The sequence below is a fragment of the Malaya genurostris genome, chromosome 3 (genome assembly GCF_030247185.1).
Source record: "Malaya genurostris strain Urasoe2022 chromosome 3, Malgen_1.1, whole genome shotgun sequence".
NCBI lineage: Eukaryota > Metazoa > Arthropoda > Insecta > Diptera > Culicidae > Malaya > Malaya genurostris.
The window spans coordinates 2,106,588-2,124,304 of NC_080572.1; the positions used below are offsets into that span (position 1 = coordinate 2,106,588).

The window sequence follows — 17,717 nt, forward strand, 5'->3', positions numbered from 1 at the left end:
AAAAGTACTTTTTTTTTTGCATGTGTGCATATAACTGATGGAAAACTGCGCACGGACCGTCAGAAGCCGGAATGCAAAGTCTATAAAAAGCTGCTACTCCCCGGTTGCCGTTGCTCTGCTACAGTTCCGATCGAGGTTGGCCATTATCCGCCTTGCGACTTATATACTTATATAGAGGAGTGATGCACAGTAGGCCTTGTTGACACATCGCCATGGGGAATGGTCTCCTGTGGGAGCTTGGAGAAGCTATCGTTTTTTCTTCTCGTGAGGTTTACGGTTGAGTGCAAAATAGTGGACTGGGACGGAGAAACATAGGATTAGTATAGCATAAATTGATCCCACTACTGTGCTGTTTCAGATACTATAACAGGTGAAGCAGATCCTGAACAGGGAACTAACTGTCCCTTTGTATGCCGCAGGTTGTTAACAGGGTTATAGCAGGAGCCGTTGTTTTGCCGGCTGAGAATGGATGACAATTTCCATACAAATTTGTTTGCTTTTTGTTACCCGAAGCCATTATCAACAGGTTACTTCGAAACGGTTGTCATCACTTCCACCGGACTGCTTGGATGACATCTCGATAGGAAGTGATAGCTGATTTTTTTTCTCTCTCCTTCTCTTCCGTTTACTGAAGGGCCCTTACCTTTGAGCTTACTCATTATATGTTGAGCTATTTTACTTTTTAATTCGATTATTGTAAACATGGCTACCTAGTTTGTGTTAATTTTAGCAATCACCGCAATTTTATATTACAATCGTTTTTAAGCAATCACTTAGTCTACTCCAACTGGGAAAAATATTCACTTTGTTTACTATTATTCCCGTTATTTCAATTCGAAGCACCTTGAACAGAGCAAACACGAACAATATTGCCATGGAGCCGCGACGTTGTGGCTTTCAATCGATCGGATCGGAAGGACAGAGCTATTATTTGGGCAGATGAGGGCACTCTATCTTAATTTCCGGTGGGAGCTTGCCTCTTTTCGTTTCTGAAGAGCTAAATATATACATTTCCACTGTGCGCAAATTCCCCGTGTGCTGCGAAGTAACGTAAAATGATATGAAATAGGGATGATACCATTACATAAATCCTGCGAGGTCGGTGGTACTATGGATAGAGAATGAGAAGATTGGCCTTCACTGGAAATGGCCTGCATGTTCGGTACGAGGCAAGCTACGAAAATTTTTTGTCAAATACTGTGCTTGCCTTTGATAAAAATGGTGATGGTGATTATGATGATCCATGGGCTTAGCAGGAAAATCAACTTGAAAGATTATTGTACAATTCGCTTCAAATCCCACCTAAATTGTGCTCTAATGAAAAGGAATGCCTGAAAATTCCGTTCATTGTCCGCTCCGGATAGAATTTCTTCACATTTTAGGTGAATTGAATTTCGGCACCTTTTCATTTTACATTATTCCATGCGACAGTGGGCAGTGCTGTCGAATTTTCACATCATTGGTTGAGGTGAACGTGGTTTAATGAGTTATTTTTACTATTGAGGTTCAGTAAAGTTATGGATTTGGATTCATTTCCTAGATTGAAATTATTATATAAAAATTCTCTACTATATATTGAAATCTTCGTATTGTCTTACTTTCAATTGCTACGGTATAAGAGTTTTCATGTTTTCGCCGTTACTTCGTTCGTGAGTTTCTCAGTTATTTTTTTCCATAAATACGTTCTTCGCCGTAGCATCACTTTTACATAGAATTCATATTCTAATATAATACTAATATAGTTACAACGATTTGAGTTTAATAAAACATATTCCTCTTATTTTTAATATTCTATTATTTGAATCACATCGATTAACTGCTATAAATTTTAAAATAAGCTCAGAACAGGAGTCAGAACTAAGTCTTAAATTTAAACTTAAATTGTCTTTATGAAATGATAAACAAGTTTCATGTAAGAAAGGTCTCGACAAGCAAGAATTTCTCGAACTGGGATATTGGGTGGTTTACCTTGGGTACGCAAAAAAATTATTAGTTAAGATCTGACATCACGATACTCCACGCATGTCCAAACGACATGATCAATTTCGCGATAGCCTTCGCCACAAGCACAATGATCAGTCTCGGAAAATCCAATTCGAAGGAGATGTGCATCTAACATGTAGTGATTGGACATGAGTCTGGACATCACACGAATGAAGTCCCTACTCACATCCAGTCCCCTGAACCATGCCTTTGTCGATATTTTAGGAATAATTGAGTACATCTACCGACCCAGATCATCTTTATCCCAAGAAGCTTGCCAGCTGGCAAGTGTTCTTCGGCGGGACGCGCTATAGAATTCGTTGAAAGCAATCGGTCTCTTATAAATTTCACCCTCAATAGCACCACGTTTGGCTAAACTATCGGCTCTTCCATTGCCTGGAATGGAGCAATGAGCCGGGACCCTAACTATTGTGATTTGATAATTATTATTCAATATGACGTTCAGGTATTGTTTTATTTTGCACAAGAAGAACGGTTCATTTTTGCCAGAAGCGTTCGAGCGAATGGCTTCAATTGCACTCAGACTATCTGTGAAGAGAAAATAATGGATTGGAGATAATGTGACGATTACACTCAAACTAGAATGGACTGCTGCAAACTCTGCTATATAAACAGATGCGGGTTCTTGAAGCCTAAATGAAACCGAAACATTATTGTTGAATATACCAAACCCAGTAGCCTCTTCAATTCGTGATCCGTCCGTGTAAAATATTTTTTCAGAATCAATATGACTGAGCTTACTTGTAAATATTTTTGGAATTTTCATCGAGCGTAGCTGTTCCGGGATTCCACGCATTTCACGCTGCATGGATGTGTCGAAAAATAGAGTTGAGTCAGGGACATTTAGGAGGGTGTCACGGATAGGAATATATCTTGAAGGGTTGATTTCCTGTGACATATGGGTAAAATATTCTGTCATAAATCTTGATTGAGATGGAAGTTCGACTAGTTTTTCGAAGTTACTAATAACCAGGGAATTTAGTACCACACATATTGTTAGCAGTCGCGATGAAAGCTCCCAAAAACGATCTTTCAAGGGAAGAACTTCCACCAGAACTTCGAGACTCATTGTATGTGTCGAGTGCATGCAGCCTAAGGCAATTCGCAAACAACGGTACAGAATTCGCTCAAGTTTGATAATATGAGAGTTTGTAGCGGAACGAAAACAAACGCATCCATATTCCATCACTGAAAGTATCGTTGTCTGATACAAATTTATTCGATCTCACGGATGAGCACCCCACCAAGATCCTGTTATTGTTCGAAGAAAATTTATTCTTTGTTGGCATTTTGTTATCAGAAACCTAATGTGTCCTTCCCACGTGCATTTGGAATCAAACAACACCCCGAGGTATTTGAAAGTCAAAACCTGTTGGATCATTCTTCCCATCATATGAAGCTGATGACCATACCGAAAACTAAATATAAAATATGTTTCGAGGATTGCATCAAGCGCTGGCATAAGTGTCTTACAGTCCATGGGGAGTACTTTGATGAATAATATTGTATTTTTAATTTTTTTTGATAAATTCTGGGAACTTTTTTATCAAGGTAGTACAACATTCATATAGTTTTCGAGGTTTACGCATTCAAAATAAGTATAATTTCATATATCATTTGTAAATACTATCTATCGACTTTGGATGATAACATCTAGACGAAAAAACTCGGAGGGTGCTCAATATTTCGGCCATTTTATAACTGTTAAATTAAAAAAAGTATATATTATTATTGTCATTATTTTTATAACTCTAATAATATTAGTAATATAAATATGTGTGTGTTTGCGCTATCCCAAGCTCCACGGTTTACCAAAAAAAATATGTTTCCACATGTTTTGTTCATACATGCAAATAATTGTAGTCCGGGACTCAGTGAGGTGTATTTGAACATATGTTTATTAAAGGGGTGTGCAAGGAGTAGACTAGTATCATCGAAACAGGATACTAAAATTCATCACACCTAACAACTACAAATATCGATAATCACTAGTTGCTTAATGAATGTGCAAATTTTCAGCTAGTGTTATTCAACCATAAAAAATATATGCATGTGACATGATATCGACCCCACAAGTTTATATAACATGAGTTAATCTTTCTACATTCATTCATCCGGTTCCAATTATGCGATTTCGAACGAATACCTATTCATTTAGTAAACTTTTCGCTACGGCAGCACTGCTGCTAACACATTTTCATAATCATAGGAGGCAGGAGAGAAAAAGTGTGAATGGAACTTTAATAACTTTCAGTGCCTTCCTTGTTGTCGTCTGTTTTTTGATGATCAAAGGTAGCTGGTTGGAAACGGCGAGATGGAAGAAGAATGCGATTGAATTTCCCACTGCTGCGTTAAGTCCTTGGGAACTTTGGGAAGGCCAGAGTACTCAGTCGGTTGACTGGCTCCGATAATGATTTTTTGGTACTTGACGGTGTGCTGCGGTGACGGATGATAAATGGACCTGCACTAGGTTGTGAGATTTCCATTTCCCGCAGCATTTTTTTTATCGGTTTGACTCAGTGAGTTGTCATGTCGGCAGCAGCTGATAACGAGATTAAACACTTGCTGGTGGAAGTGCGAAAAGGTGATTAGTTGTTTATTGTATGTGCATGTATATTCAGAAGCATAATCACTGGATGTTAATTGTCGTTATCGATATTTTCACGATGTTAGTTAATAAATATTAATAATTAGTTAATAAATATTGTTGATGGCCGAGCGACGTCTTTAATGTCTCCGACAACAAATAACAATAATGGAGAAGCATAGTAGCATAGACACAATTTGGCAATTACTTCCATCGGCTTGTTAATAAATAATTCATTCTGCCAATAATCGAATCGCCTTCTTTCATCTCCCACACACCAATAAAAACCATAAGCATACTTTGATCGAATCAACAAAAATGTTTAATCTAAATTTTTCCCATTTCTCTTTCTCTTCCACCAGGGGATTCGGCAAGCAAGGTTTCCAATGTCAAGGTAAGTGCAGCTCTTCTGGCTCGTCTCTTTTCTATTTCCTATCTTATGGTAGGTAGGAACTCTATAATCGTTCACAGCAGGCGATGATGGCGATGGTGATGATGAGGAGCACTCTTTGTCATGATCAATAAGAGCACATTGGCGATGACAGAAAAAAATTTGCCAGAGCATTTTTCGTTAACCTATTTATGAAGTTAATATAACCACATCATCATCGGTATACTAAACAGATCCATTACAGATACAGGGCGCTGAATCAGGGCCTCGGCATGTGCTGCTTTTTTATGTGGCTTTTACTTAAACGAAGAAAAGAAGCTGCTAACACTCGTGATGATTATCGGTGAAAATATGTCGATATTAATAATAGACTTTCAGCCCTTCTTTGGACTCTCCATTTCACCGCTTCTCGCGTCTGTCAACAATCATCTCATCGCAGTAAGCAGTGGTATTTAATAGAAAAGTGAACATTTTATCCGCACATTGGAAAAAATTATCGTGCCGAAACTGTTTCTTATACATATGAATGTTGCATGGGAAGAATTTCTACGAACGACTGTCGTTTGTTTTAAAATTGCGGGTTCAATCAGGAATGGGAGGTAATTGGCTCAAGTGGCACATTCTCCTGATTATTTTGTGTGATTTGTGCCTTGCCGTGACTTCTCATCATTTTCCGAACGATAAAAGGAACGTGGAAAGGAATTGTGAAGTGGGAAAACAGCACAAAATATAACGAAAGAAATCATTCTGCATCCCGAAAGGATGCTGAACGATCTACAGGTGCTAAAATTCTTAGTTAATAAAGCCTTCAACTCCCGAGAGGATTTACAAAATCGGCACAATTCTGCACTCCCGGGAGAATAGAGAACGATTCGCATTTTGTATGAGCAGAAGTAAATTCGACACCCAATAAGGAATGTCAAACAATCTGCTAAAACTTTCTGGGGTTTATACAGAAAGGATTCATTCACTTCAGGAGAAACGATTAACCCCTCCGACTGTAGTTCCTTGCCGGATATTTAGTCACGTGAATGCGGGACAGTTACATATCAGATGATATGAAGTTCGACATGCGATCAATAGAGTCGATCGTGAATCACTCGAACTGAGCACCTTTAAAGCTGTTGGAACAAAAAGAAATTCGTTTACTACAGATTCTCTGCTAAAGTGACCATTGTACTCCAAATAGAGTCGCGTAGACTTCACAGTACAGTTTAATGATTTGTTTTTAGTCTTGTTAACACATAGAGACGTTTTGAGCTAGTTTTAAATTTGATCAGTATCTAACGAGGAAAACAGATTGAAAAAAATGACGTGCGAATGCAACTACACAGCAAAAAATTATGAAATTTGCAGATGACTCAAATCCACATATGACACATTTCATAAGAACGTAATCCGTGAAACGACTGAATGTTACAAGAATAATATAAATATTCGTCAAATACACCTCGCCTTTCAAGCAAACGTGTAAATTTACATGTTTTATCACTTAAAAATATGTCAGAATGCATTAAATATAAGTTAGATTTGCTGTAAAACTGAGTCATTTTTGACGCTCATATATGTCGGTCTCTGAAGACGTAAATTCACACGATTTTTTCTAGGTGTGTATGTAATGAAAACCGCGAAAATGTTACCGCAGAGAAGGGGACTCGAACACATATCTAGCTTCTAACCGAGGGAATTATTTTGCCATCTAAACTACCCTGCATATGAAAACACATGAAGAGACAGCGTAATTGACTATAAGAACCAAGCATGCTTCGCTTTACATGACCACCACAGCATTCAATTATAGTCATGTCTCTATGAGGACCAACACGTATCGCAAGTATATCTTCACCTTCTGCTTTACCGCCAGATGCTGATTTGAGATTTTGCTTTTGTCTCTTTTGCTGCCTATGTCGTTCGAAAGCTATGTGAAAAGTTCAAAAGTGTGAAAAATGAGTACCAAATGAATTGAATGAAAAGAAACAAAACACGGTGTCATGCACATCTAAAACCTGGTGGACAACAAATGAACAGTTTGAACCATGAATTGATCGAAAAATGATCAGAATGGTCCAGAAGACTCGGTAAAGTAATTTTGTTGTACGACAATGCACATGCACACAAAGCAAAACCGGTTAAAACAGGATGCAATCAAAACACTTATCTGAAAAGCACTTTGACTGCTTCAATAAACAAACAAATAAACAAATATTTATATTTCTTTGGTATTCCTCAATTCATTTCATTTTTGTGTCATTTTAACAGAAAAAACCCTTCTTTTTTTTGCCCTCCACACTCCCCCGCACCAAAGAGCTCAACGTTCGAAGCCCCCTGGTAACGGACACATACAATCCTCAGCTTGGAATAAGTTAAAACTTTACAAAAAACAACGCGATGTTAAAAAGCTGAGGGTATTAAAATTAACGGTTATTACAAGCGAAGAAGACAATAAACTATTGCTACAAAGCAAGAGCACCTAGTGGAATGTACGATTCCTTTTAAGGGGCTCTTTTAAATATTTTAATAACTAATACTAATTTACAACAAAAATTATATGCATTTATTGGAGCAGGAAAAAGCCCCCTTGAGCAGTCATACCAGTACAATCTCAAAAGGGCACAAAAACCTCCTCATCTTTTCGTTACGAATGTGGAAAAATATGTGAATAGATGAAACTTTAAGTGTTAATTAATGAGTGAGTGGATAAATAGATGAATATATAAACGAGTCAATGAATGAGTGAATGAATGAATGGTTTGATGAATAAATGTGTGAATAAGTTTACGAATGGATTATGGATCAGTAAAAGAATGAATGAACGAGAGACTTGTTTGAATACATGAATGAATAGATAAAGTTGATAATCATGAGTTTAGTAAATGCATGCGCTAATAACACAGTTTGACATCACTACAGGTAACATAGTATAATATAATCTAATATGCATTATATGGCTGATACACCTAAACGATATAATCGGCTGCCTTCGATTTCAAATGTTGTTTCAGGTTAGTTTTGAAGATGTTTATTTTTTTTATTCAATATTATAATATAATTTTTAGGCACACTGCTTAAGCTTTAAGCTGCCAAGGGTATTTACTAATCTTTATTACGACTAACTTAAAACTAGAATAGTATCATTATGTAATGTAGTATCGGGGTAGCGAATTTTCAGGTATTCAGCTTTCAGCAGGCGACTATCCATGTTGGCCGCATCCTTCGGTCCGTGTGGGTCCGCGAGAAACACCCCCAGGCTACGAAGGCCCGGCGGGTGGCCCGCATGCTGGTTTTCGACTGGAATGGTCTTCCGTGGACGATGATGGTGATGTTGCGGAAGAGAATGAAAAAAAAGTAAATATTTTGGAAACGGGGTAAAAAGGGGATGTGGAACAAAATATCTGAAAACGATAGAGATCTAATTAGTTGCCATCGAGATGATGAAGAGACAGGGAAGGGGGAACGAAAAAAATAGTGACAAAAAAAGATCTTGTTATTTCCAATGAAGATGGTGGACAGGGACGCGGATCGAGAGAATCGGGCGGATGTTAGTGCCGAACCTGTAGGTGGAGTTTATACTTTCTGAGCGAGGAATAACACATTACACTTGTATATCAATGTGTTTAAGGTACTGGTATATGAGAAGCATATATAAACTATCCTGACTTGCCAACACATTCCGAACCGGAACCTCAGGCGGTCTACCTCGGGCCCTAAGGGATTCCAGTAGCTTCGACCTGGCGTCACGATACTCTACGCACGACCACACGACTTGCTCGATGTCCTGATAACCGTCGCCACAGGTGCAGAGACCGCTCTCCACGATTCCAATACGCCGGAGATGCGCGTTGAATGTGTAATGGTTTGACATGAGCCGAGACATCACACGAATGAAGTCACAACTCACGTTCATCCCCCTGAACCAAGGTTTCGTCGATACCCTAGGGATAATGGAATGTAGCCATCGTCCCAGTTCGTCATTCGTTGATGAAGTTTGCCAACTTTCGAGAAATACTGAAAAATTCATTGAAGCAGATTGGTCTATCATAAATATCACCTTCCAATGCGCCCACCTTAGCCAATGAGTCTGCCTTTTCATTGCCCGGAATGGAACAATGCGAAGGGACCCAGACTAACGATATTGAATAAGACCGTTCAGATAAAGTTCTCAAATGTTCCCGTATTTTCCCCAGAACATAAGGGGGATACTTTTCTGGCTTAATTGCCCGGACAGCTTCTATTGAGCTTAGACTGTCCGTGACAATGAAGTAATTGTCTTTGGGCAAGTTGAAGATGTTTATGTTTGTTATTTGTTTCAAAGTATTAGGTAGAGAATTATAAACTGTTGGGCCATGAAACATTATTCGGCTTTGACCAAAGTTAGTCGAGGCGCATGCTCGCAGTAACGAACTAGCTTGTCTACTACTTCGTTGGCGAGTGATAACCGACAGTGGTAAATTGCTGTGTGCTCCTGGTTGGTACAGTGCTTTGTGAATGAATATGATCGTTTGCATATCTCTCAGTGCCAATATGGGAAAAATGCTGTGGCTGACGTTCGAGTACAGCAAAACTGTAGGATACAGATGGGGTAACCTGAATATGGTTTTTATACATCTATTTTGCCGAACCTGGATCTTTTTGAGTCTAGATTTAGACGCATGACCCCTTGCAATTATGAGATATTGAATGTGAGAATGGCAAAATAGAAACTCATGAAAGCTTTCCTTGTAACAAAGTCACTAACCTTTCGCAGTGCACTTGACAATGAAGCAACTTTTTTTTCAATTACCTTTATATGGATATCCCAAGAGAGTGTTGAACTTAAATGTATGCCTAGATACTTAAAATCGTTGGCTTTTTCGATCACTGTCGAGCCCAGACATGGATTTGCATGGTTTTGTAGTTTTTTTTTCGTGGGGAATGAAACACCATGTATTTTGTTTTTGATAGATTCAAAGAAAGTAAGTTCGCATTAAAGTAATTCGATAAGATTTGAAGGTCGCATTGAATCAACGAGATAACTGTATGTAAGTCATTACACGGATAAAAAAGCGCAGTATTGTCAGCAAAAAGCCTTGGTATACCTTTCAATTTCAAATTTTCAATATCGTTGATAAGAAGTAAAAATAGTAAGGATCCAATGTTACTGCCTTGGGGTACCCCCACATTGATTGGACGGTAGGAGCTACAAGCGTTGCCGAGAGATAAAAACTGTTTCCTTTTCGACAGGTAACTTTTAACAATGTCGTTAGCAACCCCCCTGATCCCACATCGATCTAGCTTCTGAAACAGAATCTTATGGTCCAGTGTATCGAACGCTTTTCTAAGATCTAAGAACAAGGCACCAACAACCTTCTTCGAATTAATCTCATCAACAAGACAATTCACTAATTCGGTAATAGCTGTGGTGGTGCTACATCCCGATCTAAACCCGTACTGGAATCTATACAGGACGCTGTTAGAGTTGAAAAAGTTAAGCATTCTGTTCACCAAAAGCTTTTCCAGTACCTTATTGAATACTGATAAGGAGGAAATCGGACGGTAATTGCAATTGGTAATTTGTTGAAAGCTTGTACCAAAATCCGTGCAAAAGACCATGGATTGCTTTTCAAGAGTTTAACGGGAATATTGTCATACCCATTACTTTTGCTAGCAACTAGTTCATGTATTATGGCAATAACTTCATTTGTTTGTTACACAGGTTACATTGTTGATCGGATTGACATTATTTGAGTTCGAAATTGCGTCTGCCAATGTTGTTCCAATGCTTGAAAAATGAGCGTTGAATGCTTCGCATACTTCTAAATAACTGGTTGTCTTTGTTCCATTAATAACGAGCTTAATTTGATCCTTAGGTTTAGTACGACCCATAATTTCGTTAATATTTTTCCAAACCCTCGAATGAAAAGTAGTGTGGAGTAGGTTTTCGTAGTATAACTTTTTACTTTTTCTTTCTGCAATGTCTACTTTTTTACTAATGTGCTTCAGTAACCCTTGAAGGTTTAGATCATCTGGTTTTTTTCGAATCTTTTTTAAAATAATTAGATTTCAGTTGCAACAACTTAAAAAGGTCATAAGACATCCAAGGACAATAATCTTTTTTGGTATTTATTTCCTTAGCATATCTCTTGGTACATTGGAACAGCATTAAGTTATATGTTGACATTATATTTGAAATAAATGTGTTAACATCATCAATAAGCGTTTAACTGTCGATATATTGATTGAATAAACGATTCAGTTTATTATGATTGACTATTTTTTGATAAGTACTTGCTTTTGTTTATTACCATTCAGATATATTGTAGATATAATCTGAAGATGATCGCTAAAGTTTGTGAAAATGGTGTCGTTTCGCAAACGCATAACGTCATTTATTTTTTATTTTATTTATTTTTCTCTAATTCATCCGACAATAAAAGGTCTTAATGAATATAATGTAGTCAAGTTATAAAATAGTGGAACGTAACACTTTCTGCGCAAATTTATGTGTAGGTTCGCCGAAATCGAAGAGATGTTCAACAGTCCCAAATGTTCTGATGCATGCTGTTATCGGTTCATAGAATCCAAACGTCGTTCGGTGAAATCTCGGTTGAAGTAAACCAGTAGAACGTAGCGATCGTTGTGAAGCACGGAAATCAAGACTCGATAAAAGCTTCGAAGAGTCAATATCGCCGTTTACTATTTTCGCAACAATAATTGCTTGCTGAATTTTTCTGCGCCGTTCCAGTGTGTCCGAACCAATCAGACGGCAGCGATCGGGATACGGTGGAAGATCTAGCGGATTTTGCCAGGGTAGATTCCTTAGAGCGAATCGAACAAATCATTTCTGCACACGTTCAATTCGTAAACTCCAAGCTAGTTGATACGTACTCCAAACTATGCTAGCATTTTCAAGTATAGGCCGAACTAGCGAGCAGTATAATGCCTTCAAACAATATGGATCCTTAAAATCACGTCCGATCTTAGCAATAAATCCTAATTGTCGAGTCGCTTTTGTAATTAATGTGGAACGATGTAAATTAAAAGTTAGTTTGGAATCCAACAAAACACCAAGGTCAACTCTTTGAAGCGTTTGTCCGTCAATTTTATAGTCAAAAAGTAATGGATTCAAAATTCGGTGGTATGTTATGACCTGACATTTTGCTATGCTGACTATAAGCCAGTTCCTTCGACACCAGGTAACAAATTCATCCAGAAGCTTCTGAAGACGCACGCAGTCGTCAATAGAGCGTACCTCAAGGTAAAGTTTCAAATCGTCGGCGTAAACTAATTTGCAGCCACTATCGAGCAGCAAAATAGCGTCATTAAAAAACAGCGAGAACATAAGTGGACCCAAGTTGCTGCCTTGAGGTACACCAGATATGTTCGAGAACGAGGATGACATACAGGAATCAAGCTTGACTCGTAAGACTCTACCACTTAAGTAAGAGCAAAGCCAGTCAATGAACTTTTGTGTTGCGCCCAGACGCGATAACTTGCACAAAAGAATACGGTGATCAATTCGATCGAATGCCGCTTTTAGATCAGTATATACGGCATCAATTTGTACTTTTTCCTCCAAACGTGAAATACAGGTCGAGGTAAAATCCAGAAGATTAGTACTGACCGAACGCCCGGGCATAAAGCCGTGTTGATCAACTGAGATGTAATGTTTTGTACGAGAGAACAACTCATTGCTCACTATTATTTCGAAGAGTTTTGATGCAGCAGACAAATTCGTTATACCACGGTAATTCCTTACATTATTACGATCACCGGTTTTGTACACGGGAAACATATAAGACTGCTTCCAAATTGTCGGGAAGATTCCTTCCTCAAATGATCTGTTGAATATCAAGCAGAGAGGAACGGCTAAAACAGTTGCACAGTTGCTGTAGACTGCTGCTGGTATACCATCAGGCCCGATCGAGAATGAACGTTTCAATTTCTTTGCCGCTGCAACAACCATATCAGGAGTAATATCGAAAGTGTCGATGTGCACTAAGTTCTCAGGAACATCCAACGCTGCAACCTTAGCTTCGATATCAGAGGCAGTATTTCCAGCAAATACCGAAGCAAAGAACTTTGCAAACAAGTCGCAAGTCTCCAATGTTGATTTGGATACAACACCATCGTAACAAACAGATGAAGGAACTGATGAAGATTTACGTTTAGAATTCACAAAATTCCAACCTTACAACCTTCTTAATCCACCTAGTGGTGTGATAATGCCTTTCTCTTCTTTCATAACAGTCTCAGGAATGTATGTTTCATACTTTTATTAAATAATTTTGGATACTAGTTTTGACACCAATTGATTCAGATTGATTCGAGTAGTTCACAAAAGCATGCTTCAGTGTTTATGTCACACAGTCAGCATCATTTTTCCAAACTAGTGCTTGACATTTGTATCAGTGATGCTAATGTAAAAAAAAGCCTTCTTAGTCCACTTAGTGGAATTTTCATATATCTTGAAAAATCACAATAAAGGGGAGTACATGAAATTTTCGAAATCGAAAAAAAAAATTTTGATGCCAAAAGGCTTAGAATTGCATGAAACGTCGAGATTTAGTGTCATCTCGAAAAAAAAAAATTGAAAAAATAGACTTTTTGGGACTTCGAAAAAATATCAAAATAGTCCTAGAAAGTTGATTTTTTCAAACAAAAATTTTTTTGAGATGACACTAAATTTCGATGTTTTATGCAGTTTTAAGAGTTTCGGTATCAAAAAAAATTTTCGATTTTGCAAATTTCATTTACTCTCCCCTATGGTGCTTTTTCAAGATCGAAAATTGTCAAACCTTTACCACCGGGCAGCACCCCTTACGCATGTCCGATTTAGCTCAAATTTTGCATGAAGGCTTTTTTCGAGGTGCTTAAACTTTTGAGCACTAGAGCTTAACAAAAATATAGGTGATCCCAAAATTTTTGCACCCATATATAAGAGCAGTAAAAATCAACGTGTTTTGTCGGTTACGTCACATATACCATCATATATCTGGAACCAAAAGTCACAACCATTTGATCTTCGAACTTGATCAATGGTCCGATAGTAGTTTTCAAACGAGCCCAAGTTTGTTAAAATCCGTTCAGCCATCTCTGAGAAAATTGAGCACATTCAAATATCTCCTAAAAGTGTGCACACACACACATACATTTTCCGATCTCGTCGAACTGAGTCGAATGGTATATAACACTATGGGTCTCCGATGTTGCGTTCGAAAGTCTGTTTTTTTCAGCAATTTTAATACCTTTCTATAGAGAAAGGCAAAACACTGCTTCATACCGGTATAACTGGTATTAGCTTCTGTTTGCTCATGAAGATTTCAACTTATTTTTTCAACGAAGTTCATGAACGACTGAGAACAAATTAAATTGAACATAAGCAGTTTGAAGCTCCAAAGCTATGGGTTGTTCTAGTTCTTGCTGTACAGCAAGATAATAATTCTTCGAATATCTCATACTGATCTTCATAGTCTTTGAGTAGCTATGTTCAACATCTAATTAAAAAATGTGTATAACAGCTCAGCTTTGCATTTAGAATCGAGCTAATCTACAACACATTGCATGTTTGATGTATCTGAAAAATTAAGATTATACTTAAATACTCCACAATGAGAATTGTGGGCCGAAACTGAAGGTAAGCAAGTATGGAAAGTTGATTGAAATTTCATAGGTTTTCACTGTGAAAGACAATTAAACGACGAACAACCGCCCAATCTTATGCTATCTCTACTTTCGCAGGAAATCTATGACTATCAACTGAAAAAGTGTATTTTGTCTGAAACTTAGAATGCAGAAATAATGTCATACAATATTAAAAAAAAATCGATCAAATGGTTGTTCAACGTTCGGAACCAAAAAAAAAATCGATATAGTAGATATTAGACGGCAACTAAAACCAAATAACAAAAAATCGATAAACCTACTTTGTTGAAGTACGAACAAATAGTCATTTTTGTTTTTATATTCTTATTTCAGTTTGCTCATTTGTCGTCCACAAACGATGCCACGAGTACGTGACCTTCAAGTGTCCGGGAGCCGATAAGGGAGCAGACTCAGATGTAAGTTGAAACGTCTTTCTTGTTACTATTTTTTACTAGTTCTGCTGCCAACTTATACTCTAACAAGCAGCTTATTTGTCATCGAAGAAAAAGAAACAGAAGAAATAATTTTTTTTTTGATCGAATTCAATGCAAAGTTGTTTAAAGGTGCAACAACAGTTACGCGATAAAAAAATGTATTGCGAAAAGAAGTAGTAACTATTAGAAGGGATTTCATATTTATTTATTTTGATTTAAAAAAAACCAATTTTGCAGATAACATGATTGAGTTTGATATTTTCGCGGCTTGGCAAATTTATTGAATAAAAGACTGAAACAAATCGCATGCATCGTTGATGTTCACTAGTAGAAAATGCAGAGAGTAAATTTCGTTTTTCATCATTGTTTCATGCATTGAAGTAATACAGTCGGTTATGCTTTCCCGACATTTCACAGTTGGAACGGCTTTGAATGGTGTAATAGTTAGAGAGTTACTTGTCGACGGCATCGAAAGACAGTATTTTTTTGCGCGTCATTGCAATTACTTGATTAGACTAGTGAAAGCATTTTGCTATTCCAATTCTACCGGATTGTCAATAGACGTAAGGAATGAAACCATTAGTCAGACAGCAACTAGAATAGAAATCATCAATCATGTTCTCAGATGAAACAACACTTGCGATCACAAACAGATTCGGTAAATCTATGTTCTATGGTTATTTTTTCGAATACAATTTTCACAAACACTAGGATTTTTATTTTATGAGATTTTACGATATTGTTTAGATTTTTTTTTAAAATATACTTAAGAAATTTATTAATTAATTTACGAATTGTGTTGTGTATTGTTACGCCTGGTGTGATTTAAGGATACTCGTACCAAACACGAGTTCAAAGAGTGCACCTATTCGAGTCCCACGTTTTGCGACCATTGTGGCTCATTATTGTATGGTTTAATCCACCAAGGGCTTAAGTGTTCAGGTAATCATTGTTCAATGACTGTTTCGTTTAATTGCTGTTTTTCTTAGTTGAATTATTTTTTTTGTTTGTAAGGTTTTTCGTTCAATTCGTCTTTCATCTAATTTCTAAACTCAACTCATTAAAGATATTGTTAAGCAAAACTCAATTAAAAACTCAATTCGTCTAACAACAAGATTCATGCTAAACGGAGTTCTTTCGCTGGTAGCTTGAATTTTCCTCTAAATCTTTTGGTGTTTTTACTACTCTAATCGCTTTGAACAGTTGTAATGGATGCCAATTTTTCTATCGCTTTCTTTGTGTTTTTACAATTTGTTCTGCCCTTTTCTAACATACTGGTTTCTAGCTCACTTTAGAATTGCATCACGTATTGACACTAATATCGACAAATTCCAGCACGGACAAAAGACATCTATTCACAAAGGTTGCATTTTGCCTCTCAAACACATGCATATTTTTACACAAACAACACGTCACCAAAGGCACGCAAGAACGGGAAATGTTTTTGTATCTTTCGGACAAAAACGAGAAGGTTCAATTGCATGGTACCGATTATTCACCTGAAAATTTCATGTGTAAATTTATCTACTCTTCAATTGGTAGCGGAATCAGTAAAAAAGAGAACAAATCTAATCGAACCAGCCTGTCAACCTGTTTGACAGGTCTTTTGAATTTTCCTTTCTCTTAAAACCTTAAACTCTTGAAGCAATTTCAAGGGTATTACATTTTTCAATGGTTAAAATTAGACACATGGTTTAACGAGCTACTTATAGGCTGTGGAGTTTGCGATGGAAATTTGCTTCGATGGAAATTTTTATCTTTAACTTTTTTTTTTTTTTTTTTCAAATAAAATTTTTATTAGGCTCATTTGCTTTAGCTTAACGTGGCCGATTGTCTTGTTGTTAGGGAGAGAGAAAGGGATGCCGTATTACGGGGCGGCATACTCCCCAGTTAGTAAGGGGACATAGGGAGGGTGGGACCTACACAGTATTGAATTGAAATTTGAATACATCATTGGTTTGTGGCATACATCTTTTAGACACATTTTGCGTTCGATGAATCTTCATGTTTTTCAGCTTGTAGCAATGAAGAGATTATTCTGGATTGGGATGCTTCGTTGGTGTGTTCTGACGTTGATGTGACGTTTTTGGATAGCTTCCAGCAACTCAGTCAGTTCAAGGCAGGTGCATGCTCCGAAGCATCGTTTACACAGGCCATACTTCCAGCAACGTAAAGAAGAGTGCGGTAGAGCTGTAGACGAGAAAGAGATAGGGAGAGCACTAAATTTGAGCATTGATAGTTTTCAAGAAGTTATAGATGAGAGTCATATAAGGAAGATTTCGAGTTGCCAAGACGTCGCGGACTGGTACGAAGGGTGGTATACCTCGGGCCCGAAGGGAACCTATGAGTTGGGACCTGGCATCACAATACTCGACACATGTCCAAACAACATGTTCGATGTCATGATAACCCTCACCGCAAACGCAGACACCACTCTCAGCGAGCCCCACACGACGGAGATGCGCGCTGAACATATAATGATTAGACATGAGCCTTGACATTACACGAATAAAGTCTCGGCTCACGTCCAACCCCCGGAACCAAGCTTTCGTCGATACCTGTGGGATTATTGAGTGTAACCATCGTCCCAGAGTTCCACTATTCCATGTATTCTGCCAGCTAGCTAGAGTTTTCTGACGACAGCAACTGAAAAATTCATTGAAGCAGATTGGTCTTTCAT

General features: G+C 37.6%; 1 protein-coding gene across 6 annotated transcripts in view; it reads left to right on the forward strand.

Annotated features, from left to right (window-relative positions):
• Positions 1 to 17,717, forward strand: part of LOC131437093 (protein kinase C, brain isozyme-like) — a 122,654-nt gene that overhangs the window by 64,411 nt on the left and 40,526 nt on the right. For 4 of the 6 annotated variants that reach the window (XM_058606192.1, XM_058606189.1, XM_058606190.1 and 1 more), the window contains exons 3-5: positions 4,954 to 4,985; positions 14,937 to 15,019; positions 15,868 to 15,979. In XM_058606192.1, coding sequence (XP_058462175.1) covers positions 4,954 to 4,985; positions 14,937 to 15,019; positions 15,868 to 15,979 — 227 coding nt within the window. Of the gene's footprint in view, positions 1 to 4,947; positions 4,986 to 14,936; positions 15,020 to 15,867; positions 15,980 to 17,717 lie in introns of those variants that run through there. The other 2 variants (XM_058606193.1, XM_058606194.1) reach the window with 2 other exon arrangements.